The following is a 22854-nucleotide window of genomic DNA, read 5'->3' on the forward strand; positions in this document are numbered from 1 at the left end:
ATACACATAAAAGTGTTCTGCTAATGAAATGATGATGTTGCTAGACAAATTGCAGAAGACGATCGATCAAAATCGCGCATGTTTATTAATTAAAAATATAAATATTTTCGCTTCAAATGAAAGAACGGTCAAGACTTTTTTGATGACCCAATCTATCCACAAAAACAGCTCGCTTCTCGCTCTGTTATTTTGTACCACTTAGAACTATTCTATCGGTCCTTGTTGTTTGTCGAGGTGAAAACATCTATCTATTATAATATACCACGATGACCCCCACCGAGAATACCATTTCCGTAATAACAACCGGATTGGACGCCATTTGCGGATGGGCTGTCGAGTGCTAACCTGTTGATGCTTTGAGAGTTTACGCAAGCGTTAATAATAGAGATAAAAAAACAATTAACTCCAGATTAACGTTAGGGAGATACGGGAAACCGTTGAATGTTTATGTAAACATAACGTGCGAATAAGCAAATCATACAGTGACTAAGCCACCGAAACGGAAAGTTCATAACGTTAACAATATGTAGTAAGCGTGGCGGCCTGCGAGTACATCGAGACGTGATTCGAGTGATCTCGACACAAACAGCGCATAGTGGCATCGAAGTTACAAGAACTTACTTCTTTTAGAAGTGCCTAACGCATTTAGCAAAGCGCGATTGTGATGCTGAATCGAGTAGAAATCAACTTCTGTCCCTTCGGGATAAACCGCCTAAGCGGCTTCGGCGGCTGTCGCCGCATTTCGCTGAACGGAATGCTCTCCGCCGTCTTCTTCACAAATGGTTCTCTGACTCAACCTATCGATCTACTGGTCCGTATTCTAGTTGTCTGCGCATAAACAACCGGACATGTTCCCTGCCGGGTAGAAACGAATCTGTGTGTTGAAACTGATAGCTGGAAATACGGCATTCGTGTGGGCTGATTTTGAAAAATTGTCCTTTCAACACAGCTTTTCTTCCTAATATCTCAACAATTGTAGTAGTCGGTAAGCAATACGAGTCATTAGTACACGAACATGCTGCAGAACACCAAATTGAATTTGGTTCCATTAGCAAATTGCTTCTTATGTGAGTTATCTGGGGAATGCAAGTAAATGCTACTTCAGATTATCTTCACGTACAACAACGTTGTTCCATCAATAGTAGAGGTATCAAAGGAACATCACACAAAAGGGTCGACAAGGACCGGCAGGTAACAGACATAGAAACGGATAACGACGATTTAACGGTACGCGGCGTTGAATGTATTTGTATTTGACCTGAAAAACAGACAGCCGAACGGAGACTGAACTCAGAGCTTGAAACAGCAGGAATCCACGATCAGCCACGAACCAAAGAATAGGAACATCACACAGACAGATAATAGTTAGCGATCATTAGTTAGTCAGGTTTTAAAGCAAGATAATTAACGAGTACTCCCTAAAGTATAACAGGAAGAACTATAGCAACCCTAGCACCCTATCGTAAGTCTATGTTAGTGACAATAACAGCGAGTAACGTTAAAAACCCTTTTTTTCAAAATAGCTCTTCCATTGCCTTTAAAACAAAATGAATAATAAAGAACGATTTAGTAAAGTTCTTCGGTAAAGACTCCATAAGTATAAAAGCATAATATATATATATATATATATATACATACATATATATACATATATACGAATAAAGGAAGCAGAAAAGGGGTTGGTTGACAAGGTTTGAGTGTTATAGTATTGATCACTATATCAAAAGTTAATGCTCAGAGCCACGACATCTGATAATGACGCCAAGATTACAAATACAACTTCAACAAGTTATTTGTTTTCTACTAACGCAAATTACGGACGGATAATTGTGCCAGATCAACATATTTCTAGATCGAGCTGGATCTAATGCGTATTTTAGCATGGCTTCTATGAGCCTACATTTATGTTCATAACGTTATCGGAACGATCAGCTGGGCACGCCCCATTTTAGTGGCGGAAAAACCTAGGGCATGAAAATATAGATGAGAGAAAAATAGGTAATCACACAGTTCCTGTCTAACATGACAAATATTGGAGTAGGAGTTTGTAAAACCTAGTTTGCCTGATTCATAAAAATCGCTAAAGCTGAACACGTGTTTGAACAACAATACGATCTCCTCTGCTGAGTGACGAACGTTGCAGGTAGGATATTGGGAAATCCTGCTGTTTGCGCCAACAATGTTGTGACTTCAAAGCAAAGTGTTTGTTTCCCCAACTCCTTTCCATGCCTTGCCGCTGATGATGAGGTTTTTGTCGGGAGTGGTTCGCCTCCAAGGGCACGACTTTCCCAGCCGTCCTCGCCCAAAAAATTGACCACAAAGAGATGAATAAATCGAAAACAAACAACATATATATATATATATATATATAAATGTATAGAGGAGAATGCGTTATTGTCTTGGCAGACGATAATCTTGTGTTACACAGTAGCAGAATGTTATGGGAGCAAAAAAGACATCGTTAAAGGGGGGGGGGGGGTACAGTAAAGAGCATAATGACTTCTTCCCATTGTCAGTGCCAGCTCTTCTGCTGCTTAATAATTATGACTATTGTTATGATGATGCTAATAATTCTTATATATCACCATTTCATAACAACTTCTCTTGAATCAGTAAATCCGGAGGCAACACAATGATCACGCTGTAGATTGATAATAACCCCACACGTCGAAATCACCTACGTTATTGTAAACAGAGATAGAGCCTTTGATTGAGATTTACGTTCACAAAAGTGACCTATTTTTTTCGATGAACTCCTATTTTCTGTTTTCGACTATTGTACATTGAACTCACATGTCCCATATAAACCTAGACAAATTCACGTACTGACACGTTATCGTGTTGATATATGCGAATAGGGAAATGTAAATATACAGACATCTATCTAAGTTAATTAAAAATAGTTATTAATAACTTCATCACCAACTTGCGAACAGATTGGAAATGACTAACTTTACATAACAAATGCCTATCCGCGCTACGAAATCGATAAATCCTCGATCGAAAAAGCCGACAAAAATAAAAAACATAACGAGCACTTGGCAACAGCTGATTACGTCGCCAACGGCTACACAGTTGGCCGCACTTATTTTTCTTGCACCTATATTATTAGAGATACTGTTAAAAAGCGGTATTTTTATCGTTTTGCATTTAATTTGTAATGTAATCAGTGAAAAATCGACTCCGCAATCCATACGGCAATTTATATAATTCTACTGAACTCTGAGTATAGCCAAAGCAGGTCTACATTCGTATGGGACACACCACTTGTTGTTGGTTACAGGCCCAAACACTAGTACCAATTGGTCCGAAAAATAAAAATCGATACCAATATCACGACCTCGCTGGTATCTGGCATTACAGACCAAGGGAAACAGCGGAATAACAAACATGGCTTGTATTGATTCATGTATTAACTGACGACTGCATAATCGAGGAACACTTCGTCTATCCTAAAAGTTCAGCAGGTGACAAGAAATGAACTTAGACGCTGTCGATCATTGGAGTTTTCGTTCGACACGGAGATCCGTTGAGAAGGCCACAAATCGTTCATTCAACGGCCAAACTTGTGTGAAGCCTCATTGTGGCAGTGTTCTCAGTGAGTCTGCTTAGGGTACAAGTGTTCTACAGAGAGCCAAAGAAAGCGGCATCCTGGTTTACTTTTATAGTGGAGCAATCGGCGGTAGCAAACAGAATTACATTCTTAAAGGAGTCTACGACAGTTATCGGCTGTGTGTCCATTCAGCTACCAGGGTGTGCTGGACGGCCTCATGTGACCTGCATTGGGTGCTCTGAGTAGAAGTGCCGATGGTTGGCTTTAGGGTAGGGTCACACGCCGCACCGGCATACGGCAGCGTTTCTTTGCACGTCCTGCACTGTCGGCCGCTTGTCTGCAACAAACAGACAAGCACGCTACGTAGCCGCTGCTGCCACCGCCGCCTGCTTGTGATACAACGCTTCCCCTTTACTCGCTTCAGGACCCCGTGAAGGATCGGATTCACTTTAACGACCCACTAACTGTCCGGGAATTACATCTTAACATTTAATCAATGATCGCATCGATTACAGTATGCCTCAATGGGTTAATCAAAGTGCTTTTTTTCTATGCTCTGCTCTTTTTTAGCCGACGTTGAGTTCCACAAACGAAGTATGAAATATATGTATATAGCCAAATCTACTTCAATCCGTTTGCCTCCTTTTTACTAAACATTTTTGCTATGTGCGTTATTATCACTGATTGTTTGCTAGTTAACAACACATCGAACTGTGACTTCAAGTTAACGATAAGCAGAGGATTTCGTCAGCTTTAAAATGCTCCAATAAGAGCCCGTTGATGGCGATTGTTCTATTGGCTATACACTATATACACACCATTCAAAATAAATCGTTCTGTCAAAAGCGACAGAGCGTGCTAATTGCGCGACCAGTGTTGTGATTTTCGGTTGAGAAGAGGAACGACGATAAAAATTGATATTATCAAGTAATGCTATGGCAACGATAAAAAAAAAAACACCACTGACGGCACGAATACGATTAAAGAAGAAGACCGGTAAACAGCAACAATGTCAGAAACAGCAGCTACTGGAAACAACAATGGCGGAAACATTAACATATGTTATACTAGCAAAAAACCCTAAACCGACCAACAGTAATATATACATACATATATATATATATATATATACAACAGTCAGAGTTAATTAGTAATAACAATGAGAGAACTAATATGTACCGTATCACCACAAACGCGAACGAAGTGCAGCGAAAGACGTAAGAACTCATACTGTGAAATAGACTAGAAAAGCGCTGGGTACGCACGAGTAGTAGTAAAAAAAAAAAAAAAACAGTAATTTCTATCATAATAGATAATGATATTATTATGAGAATATAATTGTTACAATATTGATTATTCTTAAAAGTATCCAATTAGAGTATTGTTATTATACTTTCTAGATAGATAGATAGACAGACAGATAGCGGCCGAGCCAAAGGCTTGAAAAATAATAAAGTATCCGTAAGCACAAAATTAAGCTGTGTTTATTAACTTTAACCTATCGTCGCTGCAAAACGGTGCGTCTATATAACTGACATTGCGATGTCTCGCTCCTTATTGTGCTAGACCAGTTCCTTAGCAAAGATGATTCTCCCTACAGGAAAGCTCCTAGTCATTTCCGGGCTTGAAATTTAATAGGCAAAGATTTACAATTGCCCTTTTTGCCAAACTCTTCGATAGCGTTAAAAGCTGAGCGCTGACACCCATGGAATTTTGTTACCCACTTCCTTTTGTCATTCACTCTCCAAGGGGGTTTTCACTACGTCCAGACAAAAGTCATCTTTCGATTCAAAGTTTATTTTCTCAAATCTTGTCAACTAACAGCTCACAGTGCTTCCAGTAAGACGTACTTTACCTAGTGCAGAAGTATAGCACTTATTACTGGAAGTTTCATGTGATTTCAGCGTGACGGCCTATGCGGCAAGCTGCTTCCGCCTCCCAAGTTCCAAGGTATAGCCCATATACGTGCGTTCCAACTTGCCCGCTAAAAGCATTGTACGAGTAAAGGGTCTCAGATGATTACAACTGCAAATATATCGCAGAAACTAAGTGTCAAAAAATAAAGCATCATTATAGAATAGCTCTATGTTATGACACGAGACCGAGCTTTCTCACATTGAATACTGAATATGGGCCAAATAATAAAGGTAAACTAACAATCACTAACGTTCACTGGATGATTGGTTATTCTCTAGACGATTCCGAAGGTGGACAACGGAAGCGGAAGGACTGTGCTCTTCAAGTATTGGATCATCCCTAGGGTATAGCATTAAGGACTTGTACTTATTCGAAGATCTAACCTACGTGGGCGTTTCTGGACCTGGTTACGGTTTCCCTAACAGACCTATAGAGCGGCACGGTAACCATTTTCCAACGCTGAAATTTCAAAAGTAAAGAGGCTGTACTGACTGCCAGAAAGAGAAGTCGCTGGAGGCCGCGCCAATGTAGCTATTTTGAAGTTAGCAATTTCGCACACGTCAGCAGAACTGTCGGTCAGATGCAATCGATCGAAGGGTAATGGAGATGATTAGGCAAACATCTACATTATAAGGGTACTAGGCACCGTTTAAATCGTCGGCTTTTATTTAGGAATAGCTTTACGATAATAAATGTATAAGAAGAAAGAGAACAATAAACGTTTTATTGCATGATAATGACTTCTGTTTTTGAACATATAGGTTGCTGCTTTGTATCTCAGCATCGTTTCCAATAACGCTGTAGGCCAATAGTGACATTCAAGGTTTTCATATATGCACACTTTGCCTGAATAAGAAGGACAATAATTTAAAAATGAATCAGATCGGCGATATTCATTTACGCTAAAATGAATATTTCTCGTTCCCAGAAAACCCAAATATATAGCGGGCGTTTCAACCCATTATCATTCTGGCCACCAAACGTCAGTGATCCGTCTAAACATACTCCGCTTAAATAAACCCATCATACTGTTATTATAACAAATTGAAGATTGTACGGTTTATTGCACAATAAGAACACCCCAAGATTCCTGCAATCATTCTAGTCATTATCAGTGTAGTGCCTATTCTCAGGCCTCATCCTTGCGACGAATTCTTAAACGTAGCAGGTCCTTTCTCCTATCGAACCTCGGCATGATCTTGGCTTTATATACCTTGCTGTATCTATTATGTGTTATAATGCTACAAGTTTAATCATCATTACAATATTATAATATCACACATAGCTGCTACGTGAAGAATATGTTGCTGAATGGCACTGTTTTACCTGTAACTTCTAAAGTTGTAACATCGGTCTCTTGATTGCTGGCTGCCTCCCTACACAGATCGCCCATAGGCTGTAGTATTTGAGTAGTTCGCTCGCTGATATAAGACTGTAGGTTTTTGGTGGCGATGAATATCGACTAGCAAGCGGGCGGCAGACCCTATTATTCCATACACTCAATCTTTAAACTAAACATATAGATAATAATTATTATTAAATACGTCTCATTAGTTTCCAGTGTGTAAGTTAGAAATAGGGGCATTACTATAATAGTACGTACGCTATGAATCGTTGTGATACCACGGAATGCTCGCGAAAAAGTCTGAACTTTTCAACTTGGTGTCACTTGCTGACGGACACTGAGCGTCCCGCGTTAAGAAACGTATTACTCTTCAATGGCAATATGTATATGTTAGTACATTATTTATACGCATTGGTATCGTCTGTCCACGTAAAATATATACACCATTATCCGGTTTGTTGTCGTGTAGCATAAATAATAATAATAGTACTAACGCTTACTAGTCTCATTTTTCCATTGTAAATAATGTATGCGATTAGCAAAAAAGCAACAACTTCATCGACAATTTCAATGAAGTACACAAGTGACATCGACTGTAGCAGTGAAAACGCACGGCCAGAAAAGAAATTGTCTTTGTTTTGAGCGAAATAGTAGAACTTAGAACATTTCTAAGGTAAGTGAAACTATTAGGTAAGTCGTTAAATAACTACTCAGTAATCGGAAGATTACTGAGAACTTCCTTAATCTTAAACGATTAAGCAAACAAACAAAACATTTCAAGACTCCGGTCCATAATATATTTAGGTTCCTTCAAGTAAATAACCAACTGGAGGTGTGTCTTACTGCGGCTATCCGGCCCGAGGACAGCCATGAATGACTCGAGCTTGAATGAACTTGTGCTGAAAAGGTCTGTTTATCTTCCCTTAAGCACCGTATCGCGCTACTACATCCTGAATCCTAGTTTTTCCCTGTCGTACGCATTTCGGCGTGCTATCTGCTTGCTCTATCATCGTTATCATTTATCATGGCGCGGATGGAGTTGAAGACTCGACACGACTTCATCCCGTTGTCTCTTCTTTTTCCATATTGGTATATATCATCATCACCATCATCATCATCATATGTTAAAGTAAGTTATTACTCGAGAACTACTACGAACGTAGCGTGAATTTCATTATGCCTGCAGAAGTAGTCACTATTCCCTTCGTGTTGCGGATAGTCACTTGTGTCGTACAAACGCACAAATTTCAGAATTAAACATACGAAGAAGGAAATAGTTGGCTAATGAGGTTGTAATGACCATCCTCTCGCCATAGTATAACTCCCCAAACCAAATCTGTTAGATTGAAGTTCAAGTAGGAACCCTTAATCACGCGCCACGAATACATGCTACATCCATCATCTTGTTTCAACTGGCGGCTTCGTAGGTTATCAACAGCATCTTTATCACATAATTTTATGTATGGATCTAGCGTCATCGGCCAAATGCTGTGACATCCTCCAGCCCTACTAGGAGGCTTCTGTCGGTTCTTCCACCTGGCTTTGAAATAGATTTTATACAAAGCCGTTCGTCATAATAAAAATAATGCGATATTATTATCTATGTGTATGTCTTAGACGGTCCAAGTTCATTGGATCACACACTTTTCACGTTGTTCTTCTTGAAGGCGACGAGCGGTGGCAATGTCGATGTACTCATCATCCTCGATGCTGAAAGTGAAACAACAACGGGAATCGTTATTGATGCATTCGCTCCCCTAAAACCATTGCCTTTTATGGGCCAATTATAGCTTAAACTTGCTGTGGTACTTGGGTGCTTTGCATTGTCACAGTTGAGAGGACTGTAGGGCAAACACTAGATTATGGTTGAAAGCGATGAATAGGTGCTTTTGTATCATACCAAGACGAACTAAATACTGTTCATTGTCATAGCCGTTATACATAGCTACCATTTCTCTTGTTCATCAAGATCTTGCACTAGTCGATCTCGTTTGTTGACTATTTCGAGAAGCTCCTCTATGAGCGCTTGCTCCTGTTCCCGTTGGGCGTCACTCTTCGAGTCGTCCTCGATATCCATCATGGCGCGCAGCTCTTTCTGAAGGAGGGCAAATTTGCGTTCCAGGTCCTCTTCTTGTTCTCTACGTTATCGTACAATTTGGCACGAGGTATACGTTTAGTGGATTATTTTTACGAGTCAAGAACGCCAATATCGTACGTATTGGGAAACAGGATCTACCTATTTAGTAGTTATGGTCAGGCGCACCACACACATGACCACGCCTGCAGTCCATTACATCAGGTAACCTAGAATACAGCCCCGTACGTTAGCTACTTACACGAGATTGAGTTGCATTTGCCGTCTGATCAGAGCGTTTTTCTTGTTGACTAGAGTGAACCATTTCTGCATGCATCGATTTTCTTCGGTCTTGTTGCCGACCTTCATGACTCGCCGGAGATAGGGCTCAAACCGCTCTGCCTCTTCGTCAATTTGACGACGCTCACGTTCTAGCGCTTCTAACTGAAGCTCAATGTAGGTCGGCTTACGACACGAATCCTGTCGAATTCATCCAAATGGGCGATTGACAAAGGTGTTTGAAGTCTTTGTATAATAAGTAGATCATTTAGTGTTCATTCAGAAATCAATGCAATATGATGTTTTGTTATTTTACGGCCGCGGCATATATTTAACTTCCTCTAATACGGTCCTGAAGGAGCAGTAAGTTGCCAAGTAGAATAATCTTCCTCACCGTAGGAGTCTTAGGTTTACACCGATAAAAATGCACACAAGGATTAGGATTACAACTTGATTGATATACTGGTTGCTATCTTGAACGTATCGATTTTCGTGCCAATTTCACGTTCCTTCTCTTCTTCGTCTTGCCTTATACCGTTAGACGACTGATTAACAATGTTCGCTTACCCTGCTCGAGGTCCGACTAACGCTGCGCTCTTTGCTGGAACTTCGACTTGAATTGCCGTTAATTTCGGACGGAGCTAAAACGTAACGCAGAACATACGATTAAGTTTAAACTAGGGATTATAAGAAAGGCACTCCTAGAAATGCGAGACACTTTCACAGATTTGAATAGTTTTTAGGTTAAGTTCGAAGCGTAGGCAGAAGACCCTGCAAAGTTGTTTTTAACTGTTCAGGCTTGCCAGCGTGGTGATTCCCATTGCCAGGCACCACATAGCTTGAATAGGCCGCCTGGGAGACCACTCTCTTGATGAGTCATCAAACAACAAAACAACACTATCCTGGCGACACCCCTAACTCCTGCCTCCTTTAGGACGACAAGAATTTCGTGTGTGCTTTCTGTACTAGGGAGTCGTCTGTTGTCGTGCTATCCGGTTCCTCTGTACGTAGTCTTACACCCAGCATGCCCTTCCAGTGGCCTATTCTAGGCTCATTTAGGATAACAGCCACAGCAGCATCCTTAGAGTAGCCGACGGCAACAAATAAAGCAACGCTATTGCTACCATAACGTGGCTAAGTATCCCCATTATAAGAAGCTCTTAGCTGAGTTAGCGGCAAAGCGAAAGCACGTTCTGCTGTGCGACTCTGGGGAAAAGCTGAGCTTCAGCCCTTATTCTAGTAGTGACGGTGGCCGCAGACATGGAGACGCAGAACATACTGCGAAGAAGGGCTTCGCCGGACTTGATTTGCGATGAGAAGCGTATTAGTAAAGGGTGGCTGAGGACGATCAGAGAAGAAGTGACATAATGCAGAAATCGGTTACCATTACAGCGAACATATCCTGCTACACACAGTGCGATGTAGATACATTGCGACTTGGACGACAATTCACACGTATCGAAAAAGCGTAACAGACGTTTTTATTCAATGTAAGTACGATTTGTTCCGATTATGGCTTTACTGTAAAGCCTGAACTTCTTAAAACTAATTTGCAAAACTTCACTCCCTTTAAGCAAATAACTTTTTACTAGGAACCGCGACCGAAGTGCTGTTACTACGGGTAAAGTCGCCGAAACCTAGTCCTTAAATAGATCACACACAATAGAGCAGAGGCCCAAAAAAAGATCAGAGAAAGTAAAAGTCAATTAAACTGTATATAAATTCAAACGACAAAGTCTGCCACTGGCGCTCGTGGATAACTTCTCTCAAATATATCTTCTGCGAGCGAATTCAAGACTATCACAAATATCTCTTCTCTTCAATGAAATCTCTTCTGTATGTTAGGATGCGAACAACTGGGAGAATTACCGTATCGTTTTTATTATTATTATCGGCAATTATCGACAACGTGTCCTCTATGATTCTCTTCGGTAGGCGACACTGGACAATAGCTGGTCGTCACCCATATCCTGTCTTTGCCATAACTGTTTCGTACTCAAAGGAATTGCTTTTTATTTACACACATCCCCGCTATGAGAAATCTCCTACATTGTGTTTGAATTGACCGTGAACACTGTGTACGTACGTATGTTCCGGTAGAAGCATTAGCGATCTATAACAGAAATATTTTACGGAAATGCTCTAGATAAGAGCTATCTGAACATGCTGTTACTTATCAGGGTCACAGATTCGTGCTAAACTGCAATTTTTCTTTGTCCTCTATCATTGGCGGGCTGTTAATCGAAAAGACGTTGAACATGAGTCCAGCAATACTATAAACATATACTGTGACGGTCGAAAAGAAAGAGTCGTTGCTTTTAAAATTTACCTGATAATTTGTTTACCTCTATATCCCGCTCGCAAAAGCTCCTCACATGCCTATTTTAATTCCCTCATGTGATACAAAAAGTTTCATTTCAAAGTATAAAAAATAATTTCTCATCTTAAAGAGCGCCCTTCGAACAACTGCAGACTTATCGCTGAAGTATTTGTGGCCAATGTCAGCACGACGCGGCAACACTAAGTCACAATGACAAATTTCTGCACAGAATTAATATAGATGAAAAAAAACGCTGCCTCTACGTCGATATGAAGTAGACAAAGGTATGATTAGTTCCGCATTTCAAAAGAGGAGTAATACACATTGTTTTCACTATGACTTCGAAATATTGGTGTCTATAATAAATTTGGTAGTAAATTTGATTAAAAAAGTAAGCGATGGAATTCATATTTTTGTTGAATTTCATTGGTTTCTTTTGTAATGTTGAGTTCACCGTTTGGCTGAAATGCATCATTTAGTCTTCACACATATAGCAGTCCTTCGGTCTGAGTGCATCACGGCTGGACGGTGCCAAAGTGAAGCTTCTACGAGGTACGTAGAAATTTCTACGTCTTCCGAACGTACCGTTTGGACATCCGTAGCACGCAGCATGCAAGTACGCTTAATCCTCAGGCTAAACAAGATTTCCGTGAGAAAATTCCAGATTTTCTCACGGAATTCTTGGATTCTCACGGATTTTCTCAAATCTTGTTAGATGTTTGCGTGGAAGAAATGCTTTAGAAAAATAAGGCAATATACAAAGATGTGTACATGGTCTAATTACATTGAATGAACAACGCTATCTAAAAGAAAAAATTCAACCAATAGGTCTTGTCCGGTAACGAGGAGGATCTGGAAGACCGGACGTATCCCTCCAGCATCAGACAACTAACGAGCGAGACGAAATATGCGAGGAGAATGCTATACGAAGTAATGACGAGTACATACTAAAATAATTTAGTATGAAGTTCCATATTTTTACAACTAGTTAGTTCAAAATGTGGAACAATTGGTTTATTTTCCGCCAGTAGAATCCCAAACGAGCGCCTTCGCTACCATATGTGGCCTACGACTTAACACCGCAGAAGCTGTCGTAAGTGTCTTTGATAGCTTTCGCATATTCATTGCCGGTGCCATAGAGCAAAAAACATATGGTAAATTGGCAGAGCCGCACGTAGCTTCGGACCTGTTCGCTGTCGATTTTAATGAGTCGCTCTGTGCATGCGTGTCTGTATTAATTAGTTGTAGAAATCCTCGGATATATTTGGTACGCAGTTGACATTGATTTGAGCCGATCAAATTGACACTTTTTGAATTGGACACGGAAATAGACACAGATAATATTTATTAATATTTTTCCTATCTATGCCTTCTATCCTATTTTTCCTATTCTATGCCTATTTTACTGGATAAGACTAACTTACTGTGAAAATCTGCTTATTAGTAATGGATCCTTCACAAATACTTAACATGCTCTATAAATGCCTCTTAATGCCATTTCTAATGCAATTGAACATAGATAAAACGTTCTCGGGAAACAAATAGATACTGTGTATTAAAGACAAGAATTGATCTTCAAGACTGATATCAAACTTCCCTGGTACTCACATGAGGAAGATCCACAACGGGTTTCGTTAATGTTCACTCTGGCGTTAGGTCTGGCCGGGGAAAAAGCTGAGTTAAACAGTGGAACACCCGGCTGAGGTTCACCTGGGCCCGGGTCTAAGGCTGGCGTAAGGCCTTGTTTCACCTCGGCGATCAGACGGCGCGCGCGATCGCGCAGGTGTTCACGTCGCTTAATTTCGGCCTATCAATTTTTAATGCGCGCCGATTTAGTCACTTGTAATAACAATAATTATTTTTGGCACTAATATTATGAAGAAATTAGAATGAAAGATTCGTTGGACGTACCAACCAAGCTCATGATTCCCGTTCAGGAAAACAAAGAGATGTGTGTATGTGTATGTGGGTGTGCATGCGATGTACGTACACACATTGGCTAACTATTAGTAGCGTATGCACCGTTTGATAGTTCAGTAAATATTTCTATCTGATATTCTGTAATTCGTTTACTAATGCATGATAAAACGGTATGCTAGCGTATGCAGATCGGTTGTGCAGGGCGTCCTTGCATGACGGTTGTGGCGCTCCAGGTCCTTATGGTGTTGTTTTCGTCAACCCGATAGCGATATGGTTTGCCTCCGGTGAAAGTCCTAGCCGTCCATTCGCCCAGATGACTTGAGTTACATTTTGGGCGGTATGGCTTGTTGTCGTCGACCCCATCCCACGCTTGACGTACACTATATTTTCCTAGCAGAAAATAAAAGTGTTTGGGTTCGTAGAAAGCCTGCTCTGTTGTTGCTGAATACGCACTCGGGTCTACCATAATGCTATACCTTCTGCAATATCTCGCTTTTCTTTCTCACGTTATGCAGTCAATGGTCCGCAGATATCGTTCGACAGGCATTGTTTAATGGCTATAACCATTAAATATATATTTAATGGCCGTCCTAGATTTTTGGCTTTTTGTTTAGTGACAGTTGAAGCCACATCCGTTTAGCCTGCCTGGTCTTATGCTACTTTTCTACCTTTTCGCTCGACTCTTGAGAGTTACCGTCATTATCAGTGTAGCCACGGCCCACTGATCAGCTGGACTGGCAGCAACAAGAGTCAGCCTTTCGGTGTCCTTTTCCAGCAGCTGTCCAGTGTTTCCAGAAATTTTGATTGACTCATTTTAGTTAAGGCGTTCCAATGAACTCTGGCTGGCCCCAACAGCGTCCGGTCATGTGTGCCTATATGTATTAGCTGTAGTTTTTCGCCGGACTCTTCGAGTTACTGCCGCTTCAAGTAGTCGTGACTTTATCTAGGCGCGATTTATCTCCAATTAATGTAGGATTCACTCCAGCCTTAATCCGTTTTTGAAGGGCATCACTATTAGTTTTTTGGACAAAGTGGCGGTTGAGAGCTTCTGGCGATATAATATTCTACAAGGCTTTAACCATCTGATGGCTGTACGAACAGAAGGGCTGGTGTGTAGTGAAGCTCGTCTCTTTGAAGAAGTTCCGATTCGTTAAAGCCTTCCTGGGACATTATCAAAATGTCTATTTCTATTTCTGCTATATGTAGACAGCGAAAATAAGATCGGCAATGTCGAATAACCTGTCCCAGTCGTTCGGTCAGCTCGAGTTTTCCGGATTCATACTTTCCATGACACGCGTCCAGGCTGCTTTCATGTAGTGATTTAATCATAGAGAAGCATGTGGGGTCGATGCCGTATTCATCGGGTACGTTCCAGAGCTTGATCCTGTCGACCTCACCATGAGCTATTAAGAAGGACACTTAGAATAAGGGCAATTGGCCCTTTGTCCTGCTTTCTAGACATCTTTATTATCGATAGTAATAGAAAAACAACTGAGTGTCCTCGCGCGTTCTTTTCGTGGTCGGTCCTTATTTCTGCTAAGCTTTCTTGTTTCACATGCAATACCTTGTCCTGGTACAAATCAAGCTCACTAATATTCTGTATAGGAGAGCAGATACTGTAGTAAGTTAGTACCTGTCGTAGGTGATGTTTTTCCAATCGGAATACTTTTCTATCATTTCAGTCGCACAGAATTCCATATATTTAATGTTACTGAGTAAGTTCATGTTGTGCATACGTACCCCATTTTAGCACGTCTTTTTAGCTTTTTATAAATATCGCAATTTGCGCGGTGGTATCTTCTGTTTGGTACCACGATGTCACCTAGCATCGAGCCAAATACTCAGGCGGCTGGTTCAATACTGTGTACGCCAATTAAGCGGTTGCTCGGTGATCTACAACTAGATGAGGCTGGTTGAGATAAACTATTACATGCTACGTTATAGACGCGACTCTATGAAATTATACTACAAAAAAGATCTTGAAAAGTGGGTATTGCGCCGCTGACAATAAATATCACGGTTAAAAACAAATACTAGCGGTTACCGCTAGTACCGCAGTCATTGCTTCAGATAATTGGCTTTCGACGTAAAACGAAGCGTCGTTACGTCTCGTTTCAAATCCGTACGACTTCTAGCCCCGAACTAGTATTAGGCGAATAGGCATCAGGATTACCCTAGATCACGTAGGAAACTGTCGGTTATTTAACAATACACGCACTCTTTTACGATGTAATAACGCACCTCGGTCAGTTGCTGATCGGAGACGCTGGTGCTCATCATGTAAAGTTGCGTACTATTGCGAGATTGCTTCTTAGCATCTTCGAGGAGCTGCTGGGCGCGTCTTCTCAGTTCTTCCTGACGATTCTCTGGACGCTGATTACAGAGGCGATGAACGTTCTTTTAGTTAAATAGGACAACAATTGTATTACTTAATACTTCGGTTAGCATGCCATAAAAACATCTATAAGCTGCACACCTTCACTTGCTGGTAGACTTGACGTTAAACGATTCCCCGATTAAAGCATTGGATTAAACACGCTAGATACCTTTGCGATATCGGAACATCCATTCGGAAGCGACAATGACCGCGGCGGAGCTATGGGCGATCTGCTAAGTTCTGTTTTGCTACCGGTGACGACCGAGTTGTCGGCCAGTGGACTGCCAGGACTCGTTTCTGCCTCTTGAGGGGTAGCGCACTTCTCTGACTCGCTGTCGGAGTCGAACGCCTTCAGCTTGGGCTCAATGGTCCGTCTAATAGTGACTGTCCGGTTAGCTTTACGATCATGGCTTTCGGTTTCAGTAAATTTGTTCGCTTGCTCGTCGGTGTTATTCCCACACCGGTTGTTAACTACGTTCTCCTAGAATAAATCATAAAACTATGGTTCAAGAAGCACGTATTCTCGTCAAATCGATCCTGTTATTATGATTATTATCGTTATCTCATAGTTAAAGTGACGTTTGTACTCCGAATCTTGTTGTTTAGTTTTGCGGAGTAATCGGCCTCCTGAACTAAATATTCTATCTTCCTAAGGTTAAAGCGTTACCAACTTTTCTTTCGCTACGCCTTTCTCTATGAGGAGGTTTGGGCGGCGCATTAAGTTTGAACTTGAGGTCCGCCATCTTATCCGCAGCGCGCACAAATTTTGGTAATTGAATCACACGCAACGGCGGACTAGGTGGCTCTTCAGCTAAATCTTCTTCACTATCATAATCAGCCCCTTCTTCTTCGATCGACGACGGTTGCCTGTAAATATGTCGGAGTTCTCTTAGAAGATGGACGGGTAAATACAGTGCAATGTTTAGTAGAATACGTTGCTTTATCGAAGCAGCCGAATATAGTTTCTACAGTGTAATTACGTTTACTGATAAATACGCGTGTGCGTATGATGCCCAATCTATAAGAATTTGAGCGAGCATCCCAAAAGCGTTAGACGTGTTACTACTATTATGGCTATATAATATCTTAACTATTAATGATAAAATCGAAATTTTTGCCATCTGTTGGCAGAGGGATGACTGAAGTCGCGTCTTCCGGCCAACGAAATTTGTTTTGACACTGTGACCATGATCGTCGAGTGATTACTTTCGTCAAAGATCGATTGCGATACCGTTCTCACATAGAAAAAAAAAAAAAAGCAGCCAATACTAGGTTATAACATTGTAGGTTACACAGTGATATCCACCTGACGAGGATGTACATTGAATCAGCCGCAGTTGTTCCAATTCGTTTAATTTGTACTTCTTCTCCCGTGAAGTGAGCTTTTAGCTGATATAGGTAGGTCATGACAACCAGCTTATCTGGCACATTGAGTATCACCATATCTGTGGGGTCGATCAGGCGAGGTATTCCTAACTCTGCCGCTGCATCAAACGCCTGCATCGGAGAAGGAACATGTCAAAATGGCACCATTGAGACGTTCTCGTATCCTTCAACAACACGAATACTGGCATACATAGCTATAGGGAACTGTGCTTTATGAATTTGGCAATGTTAGGAAGCTCTGTAAGGACGGCCCTGCAGGATTTTCCCCGCCCTACTCATATATTTTCCCTTGAACAGATAGGATCAATTCAAAAGGAAATTGCGCTAAGTATGCTTAGAGTGCCCTTAAGTTGTCGTTTTCAAACACCTAGAGCTACAATGAATGGTTTCTGAAATGTCGTACTACCATGTTTGTTAGAACCAATGGCAGAGAATTGAGCCAAAAATTTTCTATATCAACTATAGCACTAAATCAAATTGATCAAGTGCCGCTAAATTACGCTAAACCAGTTTCTCATCTTGCAACAACATCTGAACGAGATGAAACATCTGAACGCAAAAGAGTAGCACGGCTGTGTTACAGATACAAAAAGTCGGTTTTCGACAAATGGAAATGTACACTTGTGAGATGGACGGAAAACGAATTCTCATCATAGTTGAAGTAAAATAGATTTATCACCGTGTTTTCCATCCATTGGCGCCTTTCAGAATAGTGCCACTGCCTTCTGGAGCGTGTGCTGTTTCAACGGGACCATCGACTTCACCAGGGCCAGATGTGAGGCTCAGTACATTTTCTAGTGAGACACAAGCCAACAGATAGATGTCTTCATGTACACAAAATCCTACACATCTAAAGAATTCTAAGAAATTCTATGCTTTAAAGGTCCACCTTATTTTCATACACGTAAGAAACACGTACGTGTTTCGAGCGGTACTTTTTTTTTTTCGAAGAGGTTCTGTAACTACAATCGAACGCTATCTAGTGAAGGCCTACTCTTAGCTTGAAGAGAGGACTGGGTGCCTGGAAGCATTCGGCTTCTGACAGAGTGTGTACATTAGTTTTTATATTTTAGCCCACTAACTTTATTGCACTACGATCTTGCTTGATTTCTTTAATCTAGTCACTACGACCTGTAGTACGAGCTTTCAGGTTCCAATAAACTGCGGCTTTACAGCGCTTGTAGACAAAGTTGTATCAACCAGATGGGTACTATGGGAGCTGATAAGGCGTAGACGAAAATAGAAGCTGCGAATTTTTAGAGATAATACATAATCAAAATATTTCATGTAAACAAGAAGATTTGTCTTTGACCATACAATGACGTTTACATAAGGGTCGAGATAACACTTCAGATAAACGTTATAGATGATAGCGGGCCTTGTATAATCAGCTTATGCACAAGCGGCCTTTGCTCGCCCCTGCGAACAGAGTGGACGGCGACAGCGGAGAAAAAAACCGTAAAATTTTTAAGCAATGTACGATAGACAAACGGAAATGGTCTTTTACGCGGCTACTAGCCGCTGTAACATACCATGCTGGCCACTAAGTAGAAGCTCATCATGCAATTTTCATCACGAACGTTAGAAATAACTAACGTTCGTGATGAAAACATCATTATTTAACGATAACGAGACGACCGGCGGATAACGAGAGAATGAATCTAAACGTTTATTAGCTCAGAGTGAACGACGATGAAACGCAGAGGAGTGTGACCATCGTATACCATACTTAAATTCGACTTTATGCAAAATTCTATTTTATATAAATTCATCATTTCTTTAATCTATTCGCAAACTTCACTATTATTACAGTAAAATGTATAGGTATTATCTGGTTGAAGGACAAAAATTCAGCGTAAAACGGTTGCGTCTAAAGGCTGCTGGATGGAATGACGACGACGACGACGACGACGAAGACGATGAAGTTAAATGATACCTGGCCAAAAATTAAGAAGATCAAAAACGAGAAATGGATAGTTGGAGATAGGGGAGCGAGAACACGAAGATCAACTGCTGCTAAGAGGAGGAGGCGCTAAAACGTATGCCATGATCGTGTCGTTGGTTCACGGGCTGACTTGAATAAAAATGCTAACGAGGCAAATGTAGGCAGAGATAGGCATAAGACTACCACTCAAAGCTGCAGGTGGTTAGGGTGCTAAGATGACAGAAGGACGAAATATGGCTAGCAATATTAGATGAAGCTGTCCACATGTCACGAACCCCTACTTTCGATTATATGGATATAACATGTATGTACGCAAATGAACGGTACGTATCGTGCGCGTTAACTATGTAGCATGAGCATCGTCTACCGAAGTTTGTAGCAAGGTTTGCAATTACCTCTGCAGCAGATCTACGGTGGGAAATCGTCCGAATTCGCATCGATAATAAAGCAGATGTTACTATCAAGTGTTAATCTGTTTAATTGCTAGATCCCTTGAGGATATATGCGAAACGAGTAGTTGTTTAATAGTACAGATTTCCATGAAATGTTTTGTCCTGCCGTTGGTGTTCGAAAATCTTGAGGTGTGAGTTTGCGGAGAGGGATTCACTCCGATTTAGGCTACCCCACCTGTTCGACTTATAGTCCTTTAGAAGTACGCAGAACATCACTGGCTTAACTAAACATAATGCCCCAACGGTAAAGTGACTAGCTCAATTAGGTCATATTTTTATCTCTGTTATCACAGACCTTTTTGCAATTGCCTTTGATGTCATATGGTGAAAGACTGTTGAAATCGATGAGATCAGGTCTAAAGCTGTGTATGACTGCACAGAACGCTAGTCCGTTGCGCCACGACGTCGTCATATTTGTGATGGTCACACTTGGATAGCCTGCGAAATTTGGACAAGGCGTGTCGAAATTAGCTTCGTACCTCCATGTTGCTAGCGCTACGTCAATTTGTACATTGTGTCATTGCCTGCTACTATTTTCAATAATTTCGTGTACATAGTCAACTCTTTTACTAAACGAGACAAGTTTTAAAGGAGAGAAGTAAGTTGACCTTGAGTAACCTGCTGGCACCAACGCAGCACTTCGTCGCCAGTCATGTCGTCTTCTTGTAGAGGGGTCTTTGTATTGTCCGAACACTTTTGGTGTTGCTCTGTTGAACCTTCAGGTCTGATTTCCAGCTGTTGGCTGGGTCCCGGTTGCTCCAAATCGTCACCCCCCGAACTGAAAATATAAGTAGAAGCACAAAGTAGCACAAAACCATAAGACTGGTTATACTTTTAAAAGAAAGTTTAACCTGAAGAAACGATTACTCGCTATGTCTCTTAGAATTTACGTTTGTAAGACTGAACTTCGTAAGTCATCGGTAGCAGCATGTTGCGTATTGTTTTCTCCTACGATTAATTGCTGATAATATTTGTAAATTACAAACAAGGAACACTTTTTTCAAAGAATTATCAGGTCGTCTCTGTTAGAGAAGTTTAGCCAATTGGACTCAGTGGGTTCTAAACACTACGGTCACCCAAGTGAAATCACTGATCGTTCGATCTGTACAACTAAATCGCAGTTTGGTGGGCATAACGTAATGATACCATTGAATCTTTGGTGCGAAAGAAAATGGGTTCCCAGAGTGGGGAAAGCTGCTTTGGGGAGGCTTTGTCTTTCACTGTTCCCGTGCTTCGTGCGATGTATATCGCTTCCGCCGCTGTTGCCCCTTTATTCTACCCACTTTATATTACAGTGCACATTCTCGGTGAAACGACAGCACTACCCAACGCTTGAAGAAACTATAAAGCAACGTATGTCTCTGACCGCTCAGTCTGTCCAATCTGCCTGCTTTTCTTCAAAGACGGTCGTCGTCTTTTTGCTACTCCTATGACTGCAACCTTGCCTCAATAAAGCTGCTCTCCATTTTCCGCCGATCTCCACCGCCTCTCTGCCTGCTTTGTATTCTTCCTCTTGTTGTTTCTATGAGTGGAGGTGTGCGGGATACAGAAGTTGCACTCCTACAACTCGCACTGATTGAGACCTACAGATTTGTCGTTTCCCTAGCCGCACCGTATAGGGAAAACTATTACCTTTGCAATAATCGTGTCATCGTTACCTGTACATACGCGCGCTGTATTTGTAACAACTACGGTTCGTAACGTGCAGAAGGTAGAAGAGCCGCGCTGCATCGTACCACGTCGCACCTAACTGTCTCGGTCGCCTTTTAATAATAATTATCATCACGACCACCGCACTAATCTTACGTCATATTTCGCGTGAGTCGGCCTAATTATTTTTGCTATAGCACGTCATACCTGAAATGCGTCATTTTCGCGAAAACCTAGGTCGAACCCTAAAATATATCTACATAGGTAGAGTACATGTATACTATTTCAACGTTCTTGTAATGCTATGCTACAAAATGAGATCGGTCTCGACCACTTAAAATAGGTGTAACATATAAAAGGGATCTAAAGAAAGACAAGGTTATGTTTTGTACAGCTTTCGATATCTGCTAACCCTGTAGGAACAGCCATCAATCTAGGAAACTGAAAATTGTTTCGAAGCAAAATCCCTGTGCCCAAACGGAAGTGTTGGTATGGATTAGGGTAGGTTAGGTATGATGTCTGATGAGGTTAGTGAAGCTTCTAGTAGTAAGTTGAATTAATTTTGCAATTTCAGTCCAGTTGCAATGTGTCAACGTTTGTAAAATAACGTGGTTTAACAAAAGATTGTAGTGTTTAAGGTCTTTAAGTATAAGGACCCTAGCTTATGCTGACGCACTGCTATGCCGAACATGGGGGACCTTAGCGAGTACGTAGAAGGACGAGCTCCCAACATCATTAAGTATTGTCACGTTATTTACGGCAAATTTTGTAATAATTTTAGTGCTTAGCTGCTTTTTTTTTTTTTTTTTTTAATAAAATGTTTGAGTATGTTAATGGATCGATCGATATAGGTAAACTAGTATATTAGAAATTGGTAAACAGAACTTGGTCCTTTATAGGTCCAGTTAAACCAACTATCCTGGATGAATAAAGGTAGCTGATTCCTAGAGTAATCAATAAATTGAAAGGCCACTGCCACCTCATGAAGTCAACTAACTAGCAGTAATAATTAAGTAATAACTTTAATAATTAGATAAAATGAGCTACAGGTTAAAGTATATTCGTCGTCGAAGAACTATTTGGTCGGTTACAATTAATAGTATTGACAAAAACAGATTTTACCAAACGGTGTGTTACAAATTAGTGCCATCGCGAAGAACGATCGATTCGGACTCAGGCTATGAATGGCTAACAAGAGCTGAAAATTTTCCCTAATTACTGAATGAAGAAAACGTCGTCTTTCCCATAAATCACATACATATTTAGCTAGCGGGCAAAAATTGCGAGAAGCTGAGTGTAAATTGTAATGTATGTCCGCCGTATAGCCCAGATTTCACACCATCACGCCATTATCTATTTGTTTTTTTGCAGAATTTACTTGATGGTCCTAATTTTATATCAATGAAAGGATGACTTATGAGAATGTTTTGCATAGAAGCCGCAAAATTGTAGCAAAATTTTTACGGTTTTGCGGCTTTTATTCAAATAATTCTTTCATAATTTTTATGCAGATCAGAAAATCAGGTTGCGTCATATTTGGTTCGGTAAGATTGTTTTAAGCTACAAAAAGTCTTAATTTTGGCTCAACAGTCAGTGCTCTTTCATCATTCCAAACACACATTCACTTTTAGGGAAT

The 22854-nt window shown here is 40.9% G+C and overlaps 1 protein-coding gene and 1 long non-coding RNA gene across 14 annotated transcripts in view; one reads left to right on the forward strand and one right to left on the reverse strand.

The window, feature by feature from the left end:
* Positions 1-22854, reverse strand: part of Ehbp1 (Eps15 homology domain containing protein-binding protein 1) — a 93374-nt gene that overhangs the window by 2144 nt on the left and 68376 nt on the right. For 7 of the 12 annotated variants that reach the window (XM_086978435.1, XM_086978440.1, XM_086978438.1 and 4 more), the window contains 11 exons: positions 20177-20346; positions 19864-20006; positions 17092-17282; positions 16457-16652; positions 15955-16266; positions 15650-15781; positions 13097-13295; positions 9736-9809; positions 9152-9369; positions 8765-8953; positions 8460-8525 (listed from right to left, as the gene is read on the reverse strand). In XM_086978435.1, the coding sequence (XP_086834561.1) occupies positions 8460-8525; positions 8765-8953; positions 9152-9369; positions 9736-9809; positions 13097-13295; positions 15650-15781; positions 15955-16266; positions 16457-16652; positions 17092-17282; positions 19864-20006; positions 20177-20346 (1890 nt within the window). The other 5 variants (XR_015319824.1, XM_022788819.2, XM_022788821.2 and 2 more) reach the window with 5 other exon arrangements.
* LOC147758367 (uncharacterized) lies at positions 11997-19580 on the forward strand. 2 transcript variants are annotated; one of them, XR_015319826.1, is made up of 3 exons: positions 11997-12040; positions 12317-12581; positions 19013-19580. It is a non-coding gene; the product is annotated as an uncharacterized LOC147758367 (long non-coding RNA). The 2 variants fall into 2 exon arrangements; XR_015319827.1 differs by lacking the exon at positions 19013-19580 and adding an exon at positions 17880-18054.

The sequence above is a fragment of the Varroa destructor genome, unplaced genomic scaffold (genome assembly GCF_002443255.2).
Source record: "Varroa destructor unplaced genomic scaffold, Vdes_3.0 BEIS01000001.1, whole genome shotgun sequence".
Classification (NCBI taxonomy): domain Eukaryota; kingdom Metazoa; phylum Arthropoda; class Arachnida; order Mesostigmata; family Varroidae; genus Varroa; species Varroa destructor.